The sequence below is a fragment of the Otolemur garnettii genome, unplaced genomic scaffold (assembly GCF_000181295.1).
Source record: "Otolemur garnettii isolate 467f Iridium unplaced genomic scaffold, OtoGar3 scaffold00048, whole genome shotgun sequence".
Lineage (NCBI taxonomy): Eukaryota > Metazoa > Chordata > Mammalia > Primates > Galagidae > Otolemur > Otolemur garnettii.
Window position 1 is genome coordinate 11,505,993 of NW_003852443.1, and position 22,499 is coordinate 11,528,491.

The 22,499-nt window shown below is 45.3% G+C and overlaps 1 protein-coding gene across 1 annotated transcript; it reads left to right on the top strand.

The window, feature by feature from the left end:
* Window positions 1-3,697: 3,697 nt before the first annotated feature.
* On the top strand, window positions 3,698-18,899 carry CHRNA1 (cholinergic receptor nicotinic alpha 1 subunit). The gene is made up of 9 exons (XM_003791505.1): window positions 3,698-3,739; window positions 8,846-8,991; window positions 9,092-9,136; window positions 10,144-10,253; window positions 12,863-13,058; window positions 13,525-13,762; window positions 16,584-16,807; window positions 17,963-18,202; window positions 18,508-18,899. Exons 1-9 carry the CDS (start codon window positions 3,703-3,705, stop codon window positions 18,637-18,639), a joined length of 1,368 nt encoding a protein of 455 aa, XP_003791553.1. The 5' UTR covers window positions 3,698-3,702; the 3' UTR covers window positions 18,640-18,899.
* Window positions 18,900-22,499: the final 3,600 nt, after the last annotated feature.

The following is a 22,499-nucleotide window of genomic DNA, read 5'->3' on the forward strand; positions in this document are numbered from 1 at the left end:
AAAGTTGAACTCTCTTCTGGGGCTGAGAGCCAACCCCTCTCTCCGGACTCTTCTGTGGGGAGAGTGCTGTTCCAGGGGTCCCCAGGAATGCGCCTGAGCACCTCCCAGAAAAGTGCTGGCTAGGCTGGCCTGCTGGGTATTTCCACCACACAGGTCCCGGGGAACTGCAAAGGAGCGGCCCCACAGGAAAGGGCGTTCAGTACTCCCCCGTTGCTGCTGGCTTCAGTGACCATTTGTTGCCACCTGCTGGCCACTGGGCCAAGGCACACAACACTGGAAGCTGGGAAGTTAGCTAAGGGAGCCACACTGTTTTCTCCAAAGAAGTGACCTTGGGAGGATCCATAATTACTCCATTTGGTAAGCCACACAAGAAAACGGAGTTTAATATAAAAGTGGTACACTCCATTCACACCTGAGTCAATTAGGAACACATTTGGAGCTATACTCTACATGGCATTAGAGGTGATTGATCACACCTGATTTTATCCCCAAATGGCATTATTCAGTGTGATGGTCTACCCTAATTGTTGAATTAAGATTTACATCCATTCATTCTCTCAGCAACAGTTATTATATGTACCGACTTCCTGCTACATGACAGGCTGTTGGCCAAAAGCTAAGGGTACAGTGCTGAGCAGAAACAGATGCCATCTCTGCACTTACTGGTTTGGAGTCTAGTGGGAGAGACAGATGCTAATCAAAAGTCACCCAAATCAATGCAATAGTATGCAACTGGGATGCGTATGACAGAAAAACGTAACTACGAGAAGAGCACGTCTAAATGACTTTGATTGACTTTAAAATGGAAATGTGGTTGTTTGATGTGCATTAAAATCATGTTAAGTGTTTTTCATTCTATGACCCAGCACTGCCACTTTTAGAAGCTGATGGCCACAATTAGAAAATTATAGTAATTTATATGTATAAAGATGTCCATGGTAGGATTATTTTTAAAACCAAAAGTAAAAATAAAAAAGGGATTGGTTAAACAAATTATGGTACACTCAAACAGAATATTCCCCAGCTGTTAAAAATGAAAACAAAGCTATATCATTTGACCAGAGACATATTTATTATATATTTTCTCCCACCAATTACCACCTCATTTCTTTGTTACCCTTTGCAGTAAGCCCCTCCAATTCTGTCCCTCTTAAACCTGCTACAGCCAGGTTTTCTGTGTCAAGGTCACCAGTGGCCTCCATGAAGCCAGGCCCCAAGGTCATACCTGTCCTCATCCTGTGGCATCCTCAGCAGCATGGAAGCCAGCAACACCCTCCCTGCTCCTTGCCCTGGACCTCCATGGGCTTCTGGAGTGCCCCTCCCTGGGAGGGTCTCCTCCTTGCCGCCTCCTACTCAATCTTTGGGGCATCTTTCTCTCCCCCCATCCCCCCACGCTATTTAATGTTAGTCCTCCTCTCTTCTCTGCCTGTACACATTCCTTTGACTTGATCCAGTCAAGGCTTTAAACACCATCTGCTCTAGACCAGATCTCCTAACTCCTGACTCCTAAATCCAACTGCCTGCTTACATTTCTAATAGACATCTCAAATTCATCCCATCTCTTGCAGAACTTCTCAGTTTCCTCCCTTTAAACCTGCTCACCAACAATCTTCCTTAATCCATTTACTTGTTAGCACCTACATCCTTCCTAATGCATAAGCCAAAACCCTGCGTATCATCTTTAATGCCTTTTTATGCCATCCCAGATCCAATTCCTTCAGGAAATCCTGTTAGTTCCTGTTAGCACCCACATCAAAATCTATTTTCCTAGGAGTTGGAGGTTGCTGTGAGCTGTGATGCCACAGCACTCTACTGAGGGCGATAAAGTAAGACTCCGTCTCTAAAAAAAAATAGCTTCCGGTGTGAAGAAAGCCCCCTGACTTTAACCTTCACTGTAGTGGTGAACTGTCTTAAGGGGCTTTTGTTATTCAAAGCCCTTTTTCCATGTTATCACTTACTCTTTGAAATTCAAAGCATTAGACTCCAAATTTCTAGAATTTCATTCTGTTTGTTGTCATTTCTGCTCTTCAACCAGTGAAGTCTTTTCTGAGCTCAACTCCTCAAAGTACTGAAGTGCTAAGCAAAACAAGTAAAAACCAAGGTGGCACTAACTTTGTTATTATCCACTGCTTCTCTGAGAGCCACAGGCTCAGCAGACGCTCTGCTCACCAAGTAACTGAGGAAAACAATTTTATTAAATAATTTGCCACATATATAAAATGGGCCTTCATCTTTTGAGCCTCCAACATCAATTTTATAGCCTTTCTCTGCAATACTACATGTTTTAGAGGGGGCTCCCTTCTTCCCCCTAGGGTTGCCAAGAACAAGCTTCAGGTACAAGGTAAAATAAATTACTAATTTAATTAACCTAAGTCGGGGTCCGACTCTATTTTTCCAGGTCCCCTAAGTTATTTCAATGCAAGGGGCTGGCCAGGGCTGGCTGGGGCAGGGGGATGCATTCCCCAGCTAGACAGCTGCAGGCCTGTACTATGGAAGGTAGAGAACCAATATTTTTCCATGAACAATTAACTGATCTCCTGCAATCTAAACAGAAAAATATAAATAACGTGAGCTTGTAGCTCTCTGCTCTACCCTCCAAGCCCCTTCTCTAATTATTTGTTTGCACCCACTGGAACGGGGGGATCTGTCAGGATGCTGACCTGGACTTAAGATGAGAGAACATTCTCACCTGATCCAATTGCAAAAGGGCCACAGAGGAACAGGCAGGGTATCTCTAACTTCAAACCATGCAAAGAAGCTCGTTTTGAGTAAAAACACTCCTCAGACTGAGCCATTACAAACCGCTATTTCTTAGAGTGTTTTTTTAACAAAGGAATTGAAAAGCTGAACCACTCTGCTCTTGGTTTCCCTGAGTGAGAGTAGGCAGAGGAACGGATGGAAGGAAGCAGGAAACTGGAACAACTGCTGATGTGGTGGGACGCTGTTTCCCGGTAATCACTCTTTACTCCAATAACAGTACAGGAGAGGTAGGCGATTTGCTCCAGCTAATAGGCCCGGTGGGATAGGTAATGCCTGATGCACAGACAGGAGTTAGAACAGACACCCCGCAGGGGCCAGTAAAACCAGTTTTATGGAAGAAGCCATCTTTGTTAAAGACCAAACCCAATCAAACATGAGGGACTCTGCAGCAGATTCAACACCAACCACATTTGTCTGGAATTCATTCGGTCCCAAAAGCCCCAGGCACCCTCCGCCTAATGCTGAAGCAGAGGAAATGAATTTTCATGTGTGTAGAATGAGGACTTTTGTGGTTTAGCACAAACAGCTGACTATCTACTCAGACCAAATGATCCTAATCAAATCAACCCACAGAGATGGAGCTCTGGTTTACATGAAAGGAAGGGGGTTGTTCACCATTCAAAATAATTTCTTCCTTACTCCAAGTGTTTTGATTAAGACCTGACTCCTGGTGCATTTAAAACGTAATACAGTTCATACTCAACTTGCCAGGGGTCCGAAATCATGTCAAGTGAGGCACATCGGTAACGGCATGAAGCTCTTGGCGACTCCCCGGCCTCCAGGCGGAGGGCAGCCCAGCTGTCACTGCAGCAAACAGGTGGTGTAAAACAATAGCTCCACTGGGCTGAAGTGCTCGCCAAACCCTCTAGCAGCTGAGCACCCAGCCAGAGTGGCAGTGAGCAGCACAGGCGACCACTCGGCCTCCAGTCCCCGCCACAGTCCATGGAGCCTTGGCCTCTCCTCCTCGGCCTCTGCGCAGGTAAGTGCTGGGGTCAGGGTGGGGAGGAGGCTCTGCTTTGAGGCTAAAGCCCTAGAGGCCCTCAAACCAGAGCCTGGCTTTGATGGGAACGCAGAATGGCAGGGCCTCTGCTTCTTCCAGATTTTGGCTTGATTGGGGTTTGGGATAAAGATTTTTAGTTTGTGGTTCCCAATTAAAATAGGAGCTGCCGGGTCCAAAGGTAAACAGGCAGGTCTCTCCCTCCCCCAGCCCTGGCATCCGAGTCACCCACCCAAGCACTCAGACCACTCGCAGACCCGGTCGCTTTTGTAGACCCCACTGCACAACCTGGGGCTGCTTTCGTGTGTAAACAGCACCTTAGAGCTGTGACTTATAATCCCAAACCACATAGCTAACAAACCCTTCCCCTGCTCTGGGAGAGTGCAGACAATGCCAAGGATTGATTGACAGCTCCTGTGCTGGAGAGAGAAACCCATTAATAATTGTAACCTCTCTCTACAGAGATAGAAATATTTTATAATTTTTTTAAACTTACAAAGTGAAAAGAATTCCATATGAATGCACTTGTCTACTCTTTTTTTAAAAAAGGATGTTACTCTATGTAGGCTGGGTTTGAACTGAAACTATAAAACCTATACAGCCTTCAGCCTGCGTTCTACTCCAGAACGTGTCGCCACCCGGCAGCCGGGAACACGAGCCGGAATCCCAAACTTCCGGTGCAGGGAAACCGGAGATCTTTGCTGATTGCTTCACATAAAAGTTTACTGGTGATATCATCCCAACGGAGAAGCAGGTGGCTGGCGGCCTGTGATTTCTCTTTTCTAATCTTTCTCTGACAAACACAGGCCTTCTGGACAAGAGGTAGAAAGCTTTATTATTAATTTTTTCAATAGCAGAGTTGAGGGAAATAGCCTAAACTCAGAGAAATTATATCCTGTGCGATTTGGACTTGATCCAAACAAAGCTAGTTTGGTGTGTGTGTGTGTGCGTGCGCCCAAACACCATACTCAATAAAAATTCTTAACTGATATATTTCCCTATAAAATTACATGAAAGATCTCTTAGGATACTGGAGACCTCCAAAAATGCATGCTTAAAAAGAGTCTGTAATGTGTATTTAGATTAAACTTGGAGTTGGCTGGTATCAATTCCCATGGCTGGTTCATAGACACTTAGAGCTGGATCAGCGTCCAACATCCTCAATTTTTTATTATTAGAAACTGCAGGTGAAGGACATGAACTGACCTACCCAAGGTCCCTTAGTCTATGAAATTTGGAATGCAATCAGTTGGAAAGTCAGTTTGTTACATGAACAGTCAGAAAACACAGACTGAAATTGCCAAAGGCAGCAGAGGCCCAGCATCAGATTAAGAAAAGAATTACGGTGACTAATAACAGCTCAAAATTCCTTTTGCCTAACCCAGGGGTTGTTTCCTACATAAAAATACAGATTGAACCAGTCGGGTATAAGAAAAACATTTTGAAATTGTGGTTGAGTCCCCCTACTTAAATTCTGTTCTTCCTGGGAAGAATTCTCACTTATATCAAAGTCATTTTTCCTGTGTTAGCTTAGCACGTAAAGCTCTCTGTTCTATTTATACCGCACATTTCATTTCAACCCACTCCTCTCTTCAGCCTACAGAATCCCAAGGACGTCACGGCCACCTTTCTCATGGCATACCACTTTCCAATTTATTCACAGTTATTTTTATAAATGACAAATGTCAATCTCTGTGAAGGTAGGAAAACAGGATTCGTGTCAGATTCACTTTAGAAAGTCTCAAAGCTCCTAGAATAATGCTTTGCACATAGTAAATGCTCAACAAATACTCGATGACTGAATTAATATTGCCACCATCTGAATAAAGATTATAAATATAATTTTGCTAAAAAGGGAGATTAGACATTATGTAATTACCTACATATTTATTTATTTATATTCTGACTTTTTTACGAAATGTACTGTGATTCACTGAATCCATAAAGAACTGGACCAACTCTCCAGACCAGGCGTCCTCAAACTACGGCCCGTAGGCCACATGTGGTCCGCCTAGGACTTTTATCTGGCCCGCCGGGTGTTTTTGCAGCCACTGCCTGTCCTGCTTAGCAGCCGACTTGTCCCAGGGCCTGCAGTCCGGCCCTCCAACAGTCTGAGGGACAGTGAACTGGCCCCCTGTTTCAAAAGTTTGAGGACCCCTGCTCCAGACCATATTAGAGTTGGGAAAAGAATCAAAGAATTTTGACTTCAATTCCTATAAGTCTTCTATCGATAATTCTACCCTGCTTTGGGGAAGAAAAAGCAAAAGAACACCAACCAAGCCAGTCTGAGAAATGAAAATGTCCTCAGAAATTCCTTATGGAAGGACAAGGCCCCTGTTACTGGCAAGGGTGGGGGAGAGGAAGGGTGACCGTCCCTGGAATGCTGGCCATGGCTGCTTCCCCCACCTCCCCTTCTCCTTAGTGGAACCAAAGGTTGGTCTGCATAGTTCTCCCGCTATATAATACTGACCATCTGCTCTAGCCATTACATGTTCTTCCTGTCACACTGGAATAAACAGTTACTTAAAAACAAGTAGCCCAAGGCAGTGCCAAAGCCACAGCTTCAAACTCTGTGGCCAAGGCACTCAGCAATCTGTTTCCATCCCCAGCCCCACCGTGGAGTGGATGGGGCCCAGGACGGACAAGGTGTGGAAGAGAAAATGTAGAGGTAAGCTAGGTCAGGGGTTCCCTACGTAGGGCCCACGAAGGTAACAGTGAAGATATTTAGGCTATATGGAAACCTTCACAAATCCACATAGAAATGATTGATACATTTACCTTCAGGGAGGAGACAAACTACCTGTTTACATCCCACCTCCAACTAGCTGGGGAAGTATGAATACATCTCATAGCTCTCCGTACCTCAGTTTCATCATCTGTAAAGTGATGAACATTTACTTCATAGGATCATTTTAAGCCTTCAATAAGCTAATATAAAAACGGAGCTTTAATAAAGCTTTATGGAGTAATTAAAACATACACTTTGAGGAGGATGAAACGCATCAGTTCATTGCATAACATTCTAATTTACGAAGATCCAAAGTTCTGGACAAAGAAGAACGGTTGAGAAAATTAGGCTCTGGATTTGAATTCTGGCTCTACCACTTATGAAATCTGGGCAAGTCACTTAACCTCTCTGTGCCTCAATTTCTGCATCTGTAAAGTGGGGACATTAATAGTACCTCCCTCACCCAGTTGAGGACTGAAAGAGTTAGGATATACAAAGCACGTAAAAGTGTGTCTGGAACAAAGAAAGTTGAAATTATTATTTTTATTGACTAATAAAAGTAGAAGAGGTAATTATTTTTAACTTAATTACTTTTTTTTTTTTTTGTTTGTTTTGAGATGGAGAGTCTCACTATGTCACCCTGGGTAGAGTGCTGTGGCATCACAGCTCACAGCAACCTCAAACTCTTGGGCTTAAGCAATTCTCTTGCCTCAGCCTCTCAAGTAGCTGGGACTACAGGCTCCTGCCACAATGCCCGGCTATTTTGTTGTTGTTGTTGTTATTGTTGTTTGGTAGGCCCAGGCTGGAGTCAAACCCACCAGCCCCAGTGTGTGTGGCTGGCGCCCTAACCTCTGAGCTATAGGCGCCAAGCCAACAATTACTTTGTTGAAAAACTCTTCCAAATTTAGGACTCAAGGAAAATATAATAAAGAAAAATAATAATTTGTCTTAGAGGTGATAAGTTAATACCACTAAGCAAAAAGGGAAAGCATCTCATTCCTTCAGTTTCAAAGTTTTCTTGGCCCAGAGAGAAGCTATGGTGGCCTCAGAAATAACCTGTGGAGAGGGGATGTCTGGTTACACAAATCAGGGCAAATGGATCCTGTATCTACTTCCTCTCCCAGACCTACATAGGCAATCCTTAATCCGTGGATGGCTTGAGTTACAAAGATCCTTCACAAGGCCCTGGTTGGAATTTGGAGCTCACCTTCTCATAGGAATAGTGGTACATGTAGTTGTGAGGTTTCCCAGACAGCCCACAGTGCACTCCTAATTTTAAGAGTTAGTGCAGGAGCACAGTGCAGAATGACAGGGAGCTAATCCCAGCCTCACCCTTGCCAGCTGCATGACCTTGGACAACTCATCCAGCCTTTGAATCTCAGGTGAGATTGTCCATCCACCTGCTTCATCCAAGACTGATGAGGATCACATAACATACTGGACAGGAAAGGGCTATAGGCTCCAAGAGTACTGGGTGATATCGCTCTTCATCCTGAAAGAAAATGTAGTTAAGAGTCCTTGGAATTGCTCATGTTCCAAATAGAAGCCCCAGACCCAGGTCAGCAAAGCACAGAGTTCTTAGACTATTTTAACAACTCAGAGGGAACATAGATCCACCAGCAGAGATTTTTTTTTAATTGTGGTAAAATACTCTTTACATAAAATTCTCTCTCCTCCCAGTTCTAACCTGCTTTCTGTCTCTGTGGACTTTTTTTTTTTTTTTCCTGAGATTACAGCCTTGCTCTGTCCTCCCAGTTAGAGTGCAGTGGCAACATCATAGCTCACAGCAACCTCAAATTCCTGGGTTCAAGTGATCCTCCTGCCTCAGCCTCCTGAGTAGCTGGGACTACAGGTGTGCACCACCAGGCCCAGCTAGTTTTTCTATTTTTAGTAGAGATGGGATCTCACTCTTGTTCAGGCAGGTCTCAAACTCCTGAGCTCAAGCAGTCCTCCCACCTCAGCCTCCCAGACGCCTCTGACAGTTATGGTCATTCTAGGAGTGTGAACCAGCATCCATTTTCAGCTGTTCATGGCATCATGAGGTCTGAGGTCAGCCAGTCCAAGATTTTAATGTGTGTGTGAACCTGCCAAACTTGATTAAGCCAGGGGCTATATTAAGGAATGTCACCTGTCCAAAGTACAAGTGTTGTGACAATCTGGCATGCCCCACTGTTGCCTGGGGAGGGACCCCCAGCAACTGTGCTTGGAAAGGAACTTGGGGCAACAATGGCTGCAGCAGGATCCCTTCAGCACGGGGGCCTGTGTGCCTTCAATTAGCTACTTCTTTCTTAATTCCTCATGCACGTGTGTGGAGGGCAGGAAGCAAAATCTGACAGTGTGGGTGTCATTTGCTATCTCAGCTGGCCTGGTCCTGGGCTCTGAATATGAGACCCGTCTGGTGGCAAAGCTATTTAAAAACTACAGCAGCGTGGCGCGGCCAGTGGAAGACCACCGCCAGGTCGTGCAGGTCACTGTGGGCCTGCAGCTGATACAGCTCATCAGTGTGGTAAGACGAGAGTGCTCGGGGCCCCCTCCTCACCCGCACCCCAGGACGTCCCCCCCAGTGCCTCCCCCACCCCTAAAAACGGGGCCTTATCTTTTTCCAGGATGAAGTAAATCAGATCGTGACAACCAATGTTCGTCTGAAACAGGTAATTGAGCTAGATAATTGCATTTATGTCATTTTTATTCACCCTGAAATTAACCTGGGCCCATGGGAAATCAATTGGGGTAGAAGGAGTATATACCAAAGTGTGGAAAGTAAGTATTTTGGGATTGAGGGGAGAATGGATGCTGCTTGGGTTTTGTTCATGTGTTTTGGCTTTGACCTTTTCTATACTTATCTGTCTGCTCGGGCTGCCATAATAAAGTACCGCAAACTGGTAACTTAAATAACAGAAATATATCATCTTAACGTTCAGATGGGAGAAGTCCAAAGTCGAGGAGTTGTCAGGTTAGTTCCTCCGGAGGGCAGGCTCTGTCCAGGCCTCTCTCCTGGAGACAGTGAAGGCCTGTCTTCACGTTCACAGGGTTCATAGGGGTCCTTCTGCACACATGTGAGATGTCTGCACGTACACACACAAGTGTGCTGAAGTTTCCTCTTTCCATAATGACACCGGTCACACTGGATGACAGTCTACCTTAACAATGACCTCATCTTAACCTAATGACCTCTGTAAAGAACTCATCTCCAAATAAGGTCTTGTTTTGAAGTACTGAGGGTTAGCCCATCAGTATGAATTTTAGGGGATACAATTCAACCTGTGACATCGTGTTGTCCAAATCTGCTGCGTTGGGCACAGGCTTGTTGTGTACCTTTTATCTGAAATGCAGGGGACCAGAAGTAAGGATTTCTGACTTCTTCAGATTTTGGAATACTTGCATATACTAACTGGTTGTTTCTTCATCTGTAAAATGGGTTAAGAATTGCTTTTTCCTCACAGAACTGTGAGGGCTAAATGAGTTAGTACAGGTTAAAGTGCTTAGAATAGTGCCTGCTTGCAGTCAGTGCTGGGAGTTTGCTGTTCTTGTTTACTAAAATGAAAGCTGAATTCTGAATCCAACTGTTCTTGTCCAAACACTATTTCTGTCAATATCTCTATTGCCATGCCCATCCGGGCTCTCAATAACACTAGATTTAAAATGTTTTTGTTTCTAGCAATGGGTGGATTACAACCTAAAATGGAATCCAGACGATTATGGCGGTATTAAAAAAATTCACATTCCTTCAGAAAATATCTGGCGTCCAGACCTTGTTCTCTATAACAAGTAAGCAACACAGCAAGGGGAAGAATGGGGGTGGTCCTGGGGCAGGCGGAGCCAAGTGCCTGGTGGCAGGCTGCTTGCCGGGATGCTTCTCATCACTGCTGATGTTAAATAAGCCTTCAAAACCAAGAGCCAAGTCGACAGACTAGGGGCGCCATATGGTGTCTCATGTCATGAAGAGAAACGATTATCAGAGCCAAATTGAATCTGGACTGGGGGTGGGGGGACATTTAACCCCCAAGAGCTCCTGAAGGGCATGTGGCAAACATCCAAGGCACCTAAAATGTCATATGACTGAGTTCCTTGGAATCAAATGTCCTCCCTACCAAATAGGCCTGAACCTCCTGGGGCTACCATGCATTACATCCTGAGTGCCACCCGGCACTGTCCGCTGTGATGGCCCAGGACGCCCACATTGCCCATGTACTGGGCCCCGAAACAGACCGCATGTTATGAAATTAGAATGTGATTCGAGACGCTCTGGTTTAATGACACTTTCATTATCATGTGCCCTTCATTCGTCAGGGAATGCTCCTTTCAAAGAGCATCCTTCCCAGACAGGAGCACTCAACATCGGCCTGGAGGATTTATGGTCTGACATTACACAACATGTGTTGGGGGCTGAGCAAGCTGTGTGTCCTAGCAGATTTAGGGGAGGTGACCGTGCTAGAGAATGAAAATGATACCCTCTAAGATGGCCCCTCCCCAACCTTGATTTTCTACTGCATATTATCCGTTCAAGCTTAAGCCAAATCATCTGATCATTTGTGCAGGCTTTTTGAACAAATGGGCTGGTAAAGCAGAGTACCTTACATCAACTTTTTCTTTCAGTGAGAACTTGGGGGAAGCAAATGAAAATTGTCCAGTGTTTGTGACGCACTCACTCAGAAACAGTCTGATGTAGAGAGAGCCCTGTCTTACCTGTTTATGGGGAGAAACTGTGACCAACCTATGGCTCTCTGCTCTTTGAGGTTCTTTTGGGCATGCTCAGTGCCACACGGTTTTCTGATAAAGAGCCCCCACTTCAGTCCCAAGGAAAAATCAATGGGAAGAAAATCTCTTGAATTTTCTTCTCAAGTGACCAACACATGACATCAGGTCTCTGAAGCCGACCTGAGGCAAGCCCCACCACCACCCATTCAACATCTCTTCTGACGCCCTTGAACACAGGCTGCGCACAGAAAGAATAAGCTGCCCCTGAGCAAGGCCTGCACCAGTGGCTGGTTGTTAGTATTTAGCGCTTCCCATGGTCTTGTTTTAAATTAGAAATTATTGACAACATTTGAAAATTGAGAACTATCACATTAAAATCTGGATTTTTGTTTAGCCTCTCCAGAAAAATCCAACATTTACAAATCTGAAAGTTTTTTATTAAAAAAATAAACTTAGGCTCGGCACCTGTGGCTCAGCAGCTAGGGCACCAGCCACATACACGGGGTGGCAGGTTTGCACCTGGCCATGACAACTACAACTACAACAACAAAAATAGCCGGGTGTTGTGACAGGCACCTGTAGTCCCAGCTGCTTGGGAGGCTGAGGAAAGAGAATTGCTTACGCCCACGAGTTTGACGTTGCTGGGAGCTATGATACCATAGTACTCTACCAAGGGCAACATAGTGACACTCTGTCTCAAAAAAACAAATAAATAAAATAACATAAAATAAACTTAGATTTCCAACTTCTGAGGAAAAGCCCGAATGTCTATCAGCATTGGGCCTTCACTCCCACGTGGACACCATGGGTGGTGCTGTACACGGAGGCTTTCCTGAGAGGAGCTGGCTCTATATTCCGCACTGACCTCGCCTGCCGGCCTTGGCGGCATCTGAGTTTGTCTCCCACTCCACTAAGTTCTAGATGGAGTAGACTCCTCTGCCAGCCTGCTGGCCACAGTAATGAACCGCTGGAGGTGCTTTAATTTAAAATTCTTGTTTTTTGGCTCGGCCCCCATAGCTCAGTGAGTAGGGCACCAGCCACATGCACCGGAGCTGGCGGGTTTGAGCCCAGCCTGGGCCTGCTAAACAACAAGGACAACTGCAACCAAAAAAATGGCCAGGCGTTGTTGCAGGCACCTGTAGTCCCAGCTACTTGGGAGGCTGAGGCAGGAGAATCACTTGAGCCCAGGAGGTAGAGGTTGCTGTGAGCTGTGATGCCACAGCACTCTACTGAGGGCAACATAGTGAGGTTGTTTCAAATAAATAAATAATTTTTTGGTCTTTTTCCCTAATTAACTATCAGAGTATACTGAGGAGGGACTAGATGGAGATTAAAATTACAAATACTACTGAAGACTGGAAAAAAAAAATCTGGGATGCAGTGGACCCATTTAACCTGTTATGTCTTGAAAAGTGTAGGTTGTCACATTCCTCCCAGATATTCTGGTTTGTGGCTTATCTAGACAGTGTGCAGGAATCTGTACTTTGAAAAAGCACCCCGGTGATTCTTGTTATCGAATGTGGGAAACACTAGATAAGAAGCTAAAATCGATACAAAGTGACAGCAGCTTCTATAATTAGTGCTGAATAATTAACAGCTGTCTCCTGTTAACATCCCCAAGCAGAGTGGAAGGCTCATCTCCCACCTGAAGCCACTCTCCTCTTTTATCCCAACTGCAGTGCAGATGGTGACTTTGCCATTGTCAAGCTCACCAAAGTACTCCTGGACTACACTGGCCACATCACGTGGACACCTCCAGCCATCTTTAAAAGCTACTGTGAGATCATCGTCACCCATTTCCCCTTTGATGAACAGAACTGCAGCATGAAGCTGGGCACCTGGACCTACGATGGTTTTGTGGTGGTCATCAACCCAGTAGGTGGTGACCGCAGGCTAGTTGGGAAGTGTGATTCCGGTCTCCCCCTGCCCCTGGGTAGTCATGGGCTCTCAGTACCTGTTAGGATCTGAACCCATCCAGCTTGATGGCTCTAATAGGCTGTGAAGGCTCCTGATGAGCTGTCACCTGTTAGTGACAGCTAACTGGGTGCCTAGATGGATTCCGGTGTCCGGAATTCTGGGTCATTCAGCCTGGGGTACCAACATGTGTTTTAGCTCCCAGGTAACTTAAACGTGTTGCCAAAACAGAGAATACCAATAGCCTAGTCCCCCCCTGTGTGACAGGAAAGGAACCTAACACCCCAAAGCAGGAATGGCCAGGGTCGTCCCTCTGGGAATTCAATCCAGAGCTGGATAGCGCCTGTGGCCTTGTCACTGCTGATTGTGACCCCCCCCATCCCCCAGTGACATGGTGGGGATCTGTAGACCTTATTTCACTTCTCAGGAAAGTGACAAGCCAGACCTGAGCAACTTCATGGAGAGCGGGGAGTGGGTGATCAAGGAGGCCCGCGGCTGGAAGCACCAGGTGTTCTACGCCTGCTGTGGCACCACCCCCTACCTGGACATCACCTACCACTTCGTCATGCAGCGCCTGCCGCTCTACTTCATCGTCAACGTCATCATCCCCTGTCTGCTCTTCTCCTTCCTCACTGGCCTGGTGTTCTACCTGCCCACGGACTCAGGTGGGTGCCGTTGCCATGACAGCTGCGGCACTGAAGGCTCCGGTACTTCTATTTTGGGGAAAGCCAGAAATAATCATGTGCTAACAAATAGACAGAGAGACCCAGATCATCACTGCCGAGAGGGCAAATTCACTGAGCGTGCAGGTGCAGTGAGGAGAGCCGCTGTGGGTGGAGCTCGCAGCGGGGGCAGACGTCCAGAGCAGGTAGAGAGTGGAGCATGGCCCTGAAGATGCACAGCCATAGTCTGCTTAAACTGAATTACCCACCAGCCCCGTCTAGCTGAATCCCACCTGTGTCCCAGAGTGCTGGTCAGCTGTGTGATCACAGATGCTTTGCATGCTCCTGTGAAGTCACTGTCTATGTACTGACTAATCCAGGTCTTGCTCCCTGTCGACCACTCGCCCCTTGAAAATAGCTCTTGCATGTCTGCTTTCTAGACTGCACCTTCCAAGGGGTAGTTCTTCCTCACGTATCAGTCCAGACAACTCACTTACTTCCTACTGACTATTCACGTCTGGGACATCATTTCATCAAATACCAATAATCTACCAAAAAAGGGAAAAAGGGACTCATATGCCAGCCAGCAATCACTACTCTGGTACAAACAGTCCTCCAACATATTGCAGGTAGCAATTTTACCAGAATGATTTTTACAAAGTTAAATCTAACTTACCAATAAAGAAGAAAAGACTATTAATTCACTCGGTCAACAGCCATTTGTTAAGCGACTAGTAGGTGGCAGGCAGACAGAGAGAGTTAGAAAGTGCTCGCCCCACAGAATGATCGTAAACATGAAACACAAACACTTTTCCAGCTTTCTAATCAAATGGAACTTCTGAAAGTGACCAGAGAGGAAACACTGTCAGGGCATTATGGAATCTAATCAGAGTGTCTATAAATATTAAAGGATTTATGCATGAAAAGCATTTAGGATAATGACCAGGCTCGATAAATGTTAGCTATTAATATCATTATAGTTAATCAAAACAACTTATGTAACTTGATAAATACAGTAGAATCTCTGTAAGTGGACCACCCAGCAGACTGTAATAATTTAGTCAACATACTGAGGTGGTCAACATAAGGAATGAGGCCTACTGTACTGACGCGTACATGTGGTACATGGCTGGTCTATGAAAATTAGATAAACTCAAGGAGGTGGTCAGTGTTGGAAGGTGGTCAGCTATGGAGGGTCTACTGTATTTTGTATTTGAAATCATGTCTTTGTTGCTTCCTACACATCAGTAGAACGAATGATTTCTTACTTGCACTCACCCTGTACCTTGCACCACACATACCTCTCACTAGCATCTGGAAGGACCGAGCATGAGCAAAGTCCCAAACTGGAAATCAGGGCAACGTGAAGGTTTCCCAGGAACACCACAGCGAGACCAGGCCAAGGAAAGCCCCTTCCAAAGCTCCTTTGCTGCATCAATCCCCCCCCCCCAATACCCCAAGTGCCGTCCAGCCCAGGCCTTGCTGCTACTATGCTTGTGACTACAGGGCCTGAAGAAAAAAGGTGCAGGACAGGAGAATCCCTGCTTCCTTAGAATGAAAAGCAAAACAAAACAACTAACCTAGAAGACACACTTCTTCTTAGATAAAAGTGGGGAAGTGAGTCGTATGAAGTCATTGTTATCAGAAGATTGTTCAGGATGCCAAGGAGAAGCCCTTGGCCTTTCAGATTTTGCCCTTTGCTTGGTTCTGGTCTTGCAGCTTGCTCCCATAATGAGAAAAATACACGTGTTCTTCTGGGCTGCCCATGTATCTGCTGGGTAACAAGTAGGCCAGGCTGTGGTTCAGGCTCATAAGGTTTAATACATTCTGCCCCAGAAGAAAATCCACCACTTGCATCCAGCTTGCCAAGCCAGAACTCCTCTGGATTCTTAGGGTCCACCAAGAAATGGTATTCTAGGCCCTGAGATGCAGTAGCTATGCCCTACTTGGCCGCCTGTATCCCCAACTTGTCACCTGCAGTAGACTCAAGGCACAGAGGTTGTGGCACAAATTTTACAGAAAAGAAATTCCTTGGATAATGCTTTAAGCACATGCTAGTCACATGCTTCTCACGCTTGGGTTTTGCTGGCGAACTCTTTTGCTCAGGATGTCACAACAAAATACCACGGGCTGGGTGGTTTGAACAACAGAAATTTATTTTCTCACAGTTCTGGAGATTAGAAGTCAAAGATCAAAGTGCTGGCAGGGTTAGCTTCTTTTTTTTTTGAGACAGAGTCTCAAGCTGTCACCCTGGGTAGAGTGCTGTAGTGTCACAGCTCACAGCAACCTCAAACTCTTGGGCTTAAGCAATTCTCTTGCCTCAGCCTCCCAAGTAGCTGGGACTACAGGCATCCACCACAACGCCTGGCTATTTTTAAGTTGTAGTTGTCATTGTTGTTTGGTGGGCCCAGGCTGTATTCGTACCCACCAGCTCCAGCGTATGTAGCTGGCGCTGTAGCTGCTGAGCTATAGGCACTGAGCCACAGTTAGCTTGTTTTGAGGCATCACTCTGTGGTTGTAGATGGTCACCTTCTCCCTGTCTCCTCACCGGGCCTTCACTCTATGTATCTGTCTGCACCCTAAGGGTCTCTTCTTATAAGAACACCAGTCCATCTGGATTAGCCCTCCTCACCCCGCCCCACCCCATATGAAGTCATTTTAACTTAATTACCTCTTTAAAGGTCCTGCCTGTCTCCAAATACAGTCTTAATATGAGACCCTGGGGCTTAGGACTTGAACACATAAATGACTGGGGCTGGGGAGGGGTAAGAGGTGGGTTCAGCCTATCACAGGGGGTTGTTTTGTTTCTCTTCTGTCTCTCTAGGAGAAAAGATGACTCTGAGCATCTCTGTCTTACTGTCTCTGACTGTGTTCCTTCTGGTCATCGTGGAGTTGATCCCTTCCACCTCTAGTGCTGTGCCCTTGATTGGGAAATACATGTTGTTCACCATGTTGTTTGTCACCGCATCCATCATCATCACCGTCATCATCATCAACATACACCACCGCTCACCTAGCACCCATGTCATGCCCGATTGGGTGCGGAAGGTGAGTGGACATGGCCCCTGTGCCCTTCACACAGGGCACAGCTCCAGGTCTCCCCTTGGATTCTAGCTATCACTTGGGTGTATTTAGGAACAGAAAGTCCTCCCCAACTCACATAGCCTTCCCAGAGAGAGAGAAGAAAAATAGAATTATTGATAACAAAGCTCATTCCAAATTCAAGTTTAAAGAATCTCTGTGACAATGAAAGAATTCTCTCTAGAAAAGACAAATAATTTTTTTTATTCAAATGCCATGGAATTCTTGAGATTTCTGGTTATATGTCTTCCAATTTGTGAACAGATTTCTTATTTTTTGCTGGTAAAAATCATCTGTTGAGAATAGAATTAGGACTAGAGATGGAAGGTGCTTGACAAGAAAGGGTCAAAGAGTGGGTTTTAGTGAGAAACTTGGTTTCAAATATTGAACTAAAAAATGTAACATTGCCAAAATGTCCTTTTTTTAGTTTTTGGCAGGGTCTGGGTTTGAACCCGCCACCTCCAGCATATGGGGCCGTTTCTCTACCCTTTTGAGCCACAGGTGCTACATTGTCCATTTTTTGGATAAAACTTCACAGAGTCACTAACATCCCTGATCCTTCATGCAAAATGCAAAATACTTGTCAGGCATTGATAGAGAAACTACTGCTTACATGGTACTATTTCTGGAGGGGATTAATAGCCCCTGTCTCTATAAAGACAGTTAGATGACTCCTGGCAAAACCTATGCTCCAGTTTCGAGAAAGGGAAACAGTCCAGCTGTTTTGTGAGACTGGAAGGTTACATATTTGTAAGCTTCCTTAACAATACGAGCCTAAGAACACGTCGCTGGGGCATTTCCGGTGCCTGGAAGTGTCCCGAAGCTTAAGCACCATTGGCATCTTGTGAGGTCTATGGCTGTGCACGTGCTCCCTCCAGTGGCAAAGTGCTCACATTACAGGCTCATCACTGTTAACCACAATAATTTGACAGGCCCCAGGGTACATATAAGGAAGCTTTGAGACAAATCTTGTCTGGCCCTTTTATTAAAGTAAAAGAACAAGGAAGCTGAGAACCAGAGAATCTGAGTGACTTTCCCAAGATACAATTGCTAATACAAATACAGTTTGATGTTTGCCCTGGTGACAATAATTCTCACGCATGGATTTCTTTTTTATATCAGGTTTTTATCGACACTATCCCGAATATTATGTTTTTCTCCACAATGAAAAGACCATCCAGAGAAAAGCAAAACAAGAAGATTTTTACAGAAGACATTGATATTTCTGACATTTCTGGGAAGCCGGGGCCTCCGCCCACGGGCTTCCACTCTCCCCTGATCAAACACCCCGAGGTGAAAAGTGCCATTGAGGGGATCAAATACATCGCAGAGACCATGAAGTCAGACCAGGAGTCCAACAATGTAAGCTTCATGGCTTTTAATCAGCCCTCTGAGATTAAACCATCAATGCATGAGTGCAGGCCGAAGGGGTTGGGTGGACGCATAGGTTGGCATTCGAGAGATAAGAAGTACCTTGGTGACCACTTCTAGGCTACTTTTTAAATCATTGTGAATAATCTTTTCAAACAATAAAGATCACAACACCAGCCAAGAGACGTTGAGGGCTTTGAGAGCTGCAAATTGAAGGGCCCATGCGTGATGCAAAGCTTGACATTGTGAGTCCAGTAACCACCTTAGGGAAATTCTAACGCTGTGTTCTCTCCCAGGCCGCCGAGGAGTGGAAGTATGTTGCAATGGTGATGGACCACATCCTCCTCGGAGTCTTCATGCTGGTCTGCATCATCGGAACCCTAGCCGTGTTTGCAGGCCGGCTCATTGAATTAAATCAGCAAGGATAAGCAAAAGCTGAGTTGAGCCCAGTTCTGCCCCAGGACCTGCCAGAGCCCAGAAGGCAGGAAGGAGAGGGAGATTTGTCAACTTTGATACACTCTCATTTATCAAACATGTAATTTTCTGTACCTGTCATTAATGATAATATTTATGTTTACATGAGGTTATGGTCTTGAAGTGTTTTCACATCACTTCTCCCTTCAATCCTCCTGTGTCTCCCTGGAGTGAACCTTTTTCAGTAAATAAAACTGGATTGCTAAAAAATGGTGTCTTCCCAAGATAACCAAGGTTTTCTGTTGCATTGCTGTTGCTGTTGTATTTTTTTTTTTTTTGAGACAGAGCCTCAAGCTGTCACCCTGGGCAGAGTGCCGTGGCATTACAGCTCACAGCAACCTCCAACTCCTGGGCTCAAGCGAGTCTCCTGCCTCCGCCTCCCAAGTAGCTGGGACCACAGGCGCCCGCCACAACGCCCGGCTATTTTTTTTTTGGTTGCAGCCGTCATTGTTGTTTGGCAGGTCCGGGCTGGGGATTTGAACCCGCCACCTTAGGTGTACGTGGCTGGCGCCTTAGCCGGTTGAGCTATAGGCGCCGAGCCAGTATTTATTTTTCCTAATGACTAGACCACCAGGGAGTTGCTGTTGCTTTTTTAATCAAAGAGTGCATTTTTTGCTTAAGAGTCAGTACCTGCTAGGAAAGCCCCATCTACCAGTCCCCATCTAAAGATAAAGCATTTGATGTGGAGAAAGAGAAGACACAGTAGAAAGGAATAGCCACCAAAATGCAAACTGTGTAAAAAAATAACATGTTTTAAAGTGGATTTCTAGAATTGGGAGGTAAAGGTACAGTCTAACATGGCTTCTGGGTTGATTCTTAGGGTCTGAATAAAAACAGGTCCTAACAATATTGAGTGTAAGGGCTGGGCACAATAGGAACTGATTCACAGTTTTATTTCATCCTCGTAACTTTCTTAACATCCCTATAAATGTCTCTATTTTACCAATGAGAAAACCACATTTGAGGGAGGTAAAGTTCTGTGCTTAAACTAGAAGAGCTGAAATTTGAATCCAGACCTTGGAAATTCCAAAGCAATTCCAAGCTAGGCCAGTTCATTTGCTCACTTTCTCCCCTGGCCACCCCGGGCTCAACCTAGGCCATTGTGTAGCTCTGGTCAGTATTTCCAAGAGCTTCAGTCTCAGCACCAGCCATCTTTCTGCCTTCCCACTTAAACTTTCTGCCTCCCCTGCCCCATTTTTTACTCCAATCATGCCTGAGGTTGAAGTTCTACAAATGAAACCAGAAATGCATGTACACATCATCACCATTTCTATAATTCTGAAGAAACAGGAGAGAAACGATTTCTTCTCTCCACAGTAAACTTTAATCCACCATAGAATTTACCTAAGAACTAGAAACTGTGCAGCTCTGAGCTCAGTTAACGGCCCTCTACACACTACAACCCCTCTCTGGCAGGGTCCTCCAGAGAGATAGAACCAAGGAGATATGTACTTATGTGTAAGGGAATTTTTTAGGGGAATCGGCTCATGCAATTATGGAGACAATTATGAGAAGTCCCATGACAGGCCATTGCCAGCTAGAGACCCTGGGACACTGGTAAGTGTGATTCAGTCCAGGTTCAAAGGCCTCAGAACCAGAAGAGCCAGTGGTGTAACTCTCAGTCTAAGACTGAAGGCCTGAGAATTCAGGTGTCATTGGTCTAAGTCCTCAAGGATGAAAGCCACAGAGACAGGAGTCCTGATGTCCAAGGGAAATTAAGTTGCACTAAAACCTCAGCTTCACGAGGGGGAGGGTTTCCCAATCCAGGAAGAGAGACAGGAATTTGCTTTTCCTCTGCCTTTTTGTGTTCTCTCTGGGGCCCCCAACCAAACAGATAGTGCCTGCCCACATTGAGGATGGGTCCTGCCCACTCAGTCCACCAACTGACACTTCAGTCTCCTCTGGAAACGCCCAGGAATGACACATTACTGGTTCTCTAGGTATTCTTTAATCTAGTCTATAGCAACCCTGAGAACAGACCCAGGAAGGAGATAAAGATTTAGGATTTGAAGCTGTGGCATAAAGGTGACCACTGAGGCAGTGTGAGGTGCATGGGAGGAGGAGGGTGTGCTGATGGGATTCTAGGTCGTGTGAACCCCAAGAGGTTGGAGAAGGTGGTGCAAGGAGGTAGGGCAGGCTGAGAGAAAAGAGGTCGCTGAGAGAAGGGAGGTGGGGGGTGGGAAAACACGTGGAAGCCACAGAGAAGCCTGGCATCTAAGGGAGCCATCACGAAGCGCTGAAAGGCGGGTCCACAGTTTGTTGGGCAGGAGTCATTGGCCAAAGTCATTGGCTTTAGCTAAGGGGTTTTGAGCTGGGTGCAGTGGCTCACGCCTGTAACCCTAGAAGACTAGGTGGCTGACACTGGTGGATCATCTAAGCTCAGGAGTTGGAGGCCAGTCTGAACAACAGTGAGACCCTGTCTCTACTAAAAATAGGAAAATTAGCTGGATGTTGTGGCCAGCGGCTATAGTCCCAGCTACTTGGGAGGCTGAGACAAAAGGAATTCCTAAGTCCAAGAGTTTGAGGTTGCTGTGAGCTATGATGTCATAGCACTCTACCCAGGACAACAGAGTGAGACTTATCTCAAACAGTGGTTCTCAACCTTCCTAATGCCACAGCCCTTTAATATAGTTCCTGTGGGTCGCGACCCACAGGTTGAGTATCGCCGATCTCAGAAAATTGGTAACATGGAAGGGCAGAAGCCAGATGGCTCTGCACTTAGGAGGGGATGGGGAGTAAGAAAGTGGAGATCAGGAGTTCTTTAGTGAGTTGTGCATGAGAAGGACAGAGAGCATTCAGGCAATAGGAAGTGTGGGTGTCAGGTCAAGGACAGGGCCTTTTAATTGAATGGGAGCTCTCTGAGCTGTTCATTTCTCAGGCGTGGTATAGTTGAGGTAAGATGCCAGAGAAGTAGAGTGAGGAGACCTGGAGGAGGGTGATTATTTAGATTGCCATATCTTTTAAAAAAACATAAGGTAATCTAAGTATATGTTGACTTATCTAAGTTTAAACTATAGGCTATGAAACAATTGTACTTTAGAAAATGATTTCTTTATTGATCTTATTGATTACAATTGCTTTGCTACATTTATGCATTCATAGTCTTATAAAAATAGAAATGTATTGACATAATCATTAGGTTAGGATAATGACTTTTTTCCCAGAATTTTCTCTAAGATTATTTCTCAACAAATATTCATAAAAGTGAAATGTAAAGAATTGGGGCCTTTGCAAATTTTTACAACTTGAGAACAGAAGATAAAAGCTCTTATATCTCTATTTATCTTATCTATCTTATATTTAAACTCTAGATCTAATGTCGTTTTAACCTTATTTTAGATCAAATAAAGATTAGAGAAGCATCAGCTGATTTGTATAAGTTTCTCATACACAGTAACTAGGTGTTTTCTTTAATACTGGAGGGTTATCATCAATTTTATAGACCTAATGAAAATAGCAACACATACTTCTTACTTCTATCCCTGAAACTGGGACAAATAAAACCTCTTTTTTTTACAGGCACAAACTAGGTCTGGGTCTGGGCAATGACGGCTGAGGGTAGAGTCCTCTTCCTGGCCTGTGTTGCTTATTATTCGAGTATAGAAAACATGGATTTGTATGCATGTCCTTTGGCCTGCCACTTATATATATATACATTTTTTTTTTTTTTTGGAGACAGAGCCTCAAGCCGTCACTCTAGGTTCAGTGCTGTGGCATCACAGCTCATAGCAACCTCTAGCTCCTGGGCTTATGCAATTCTCTTGCCTGGGCCTCCCAAGTAGCTGAGACCACAAGCACCCACCACAATGCCTGG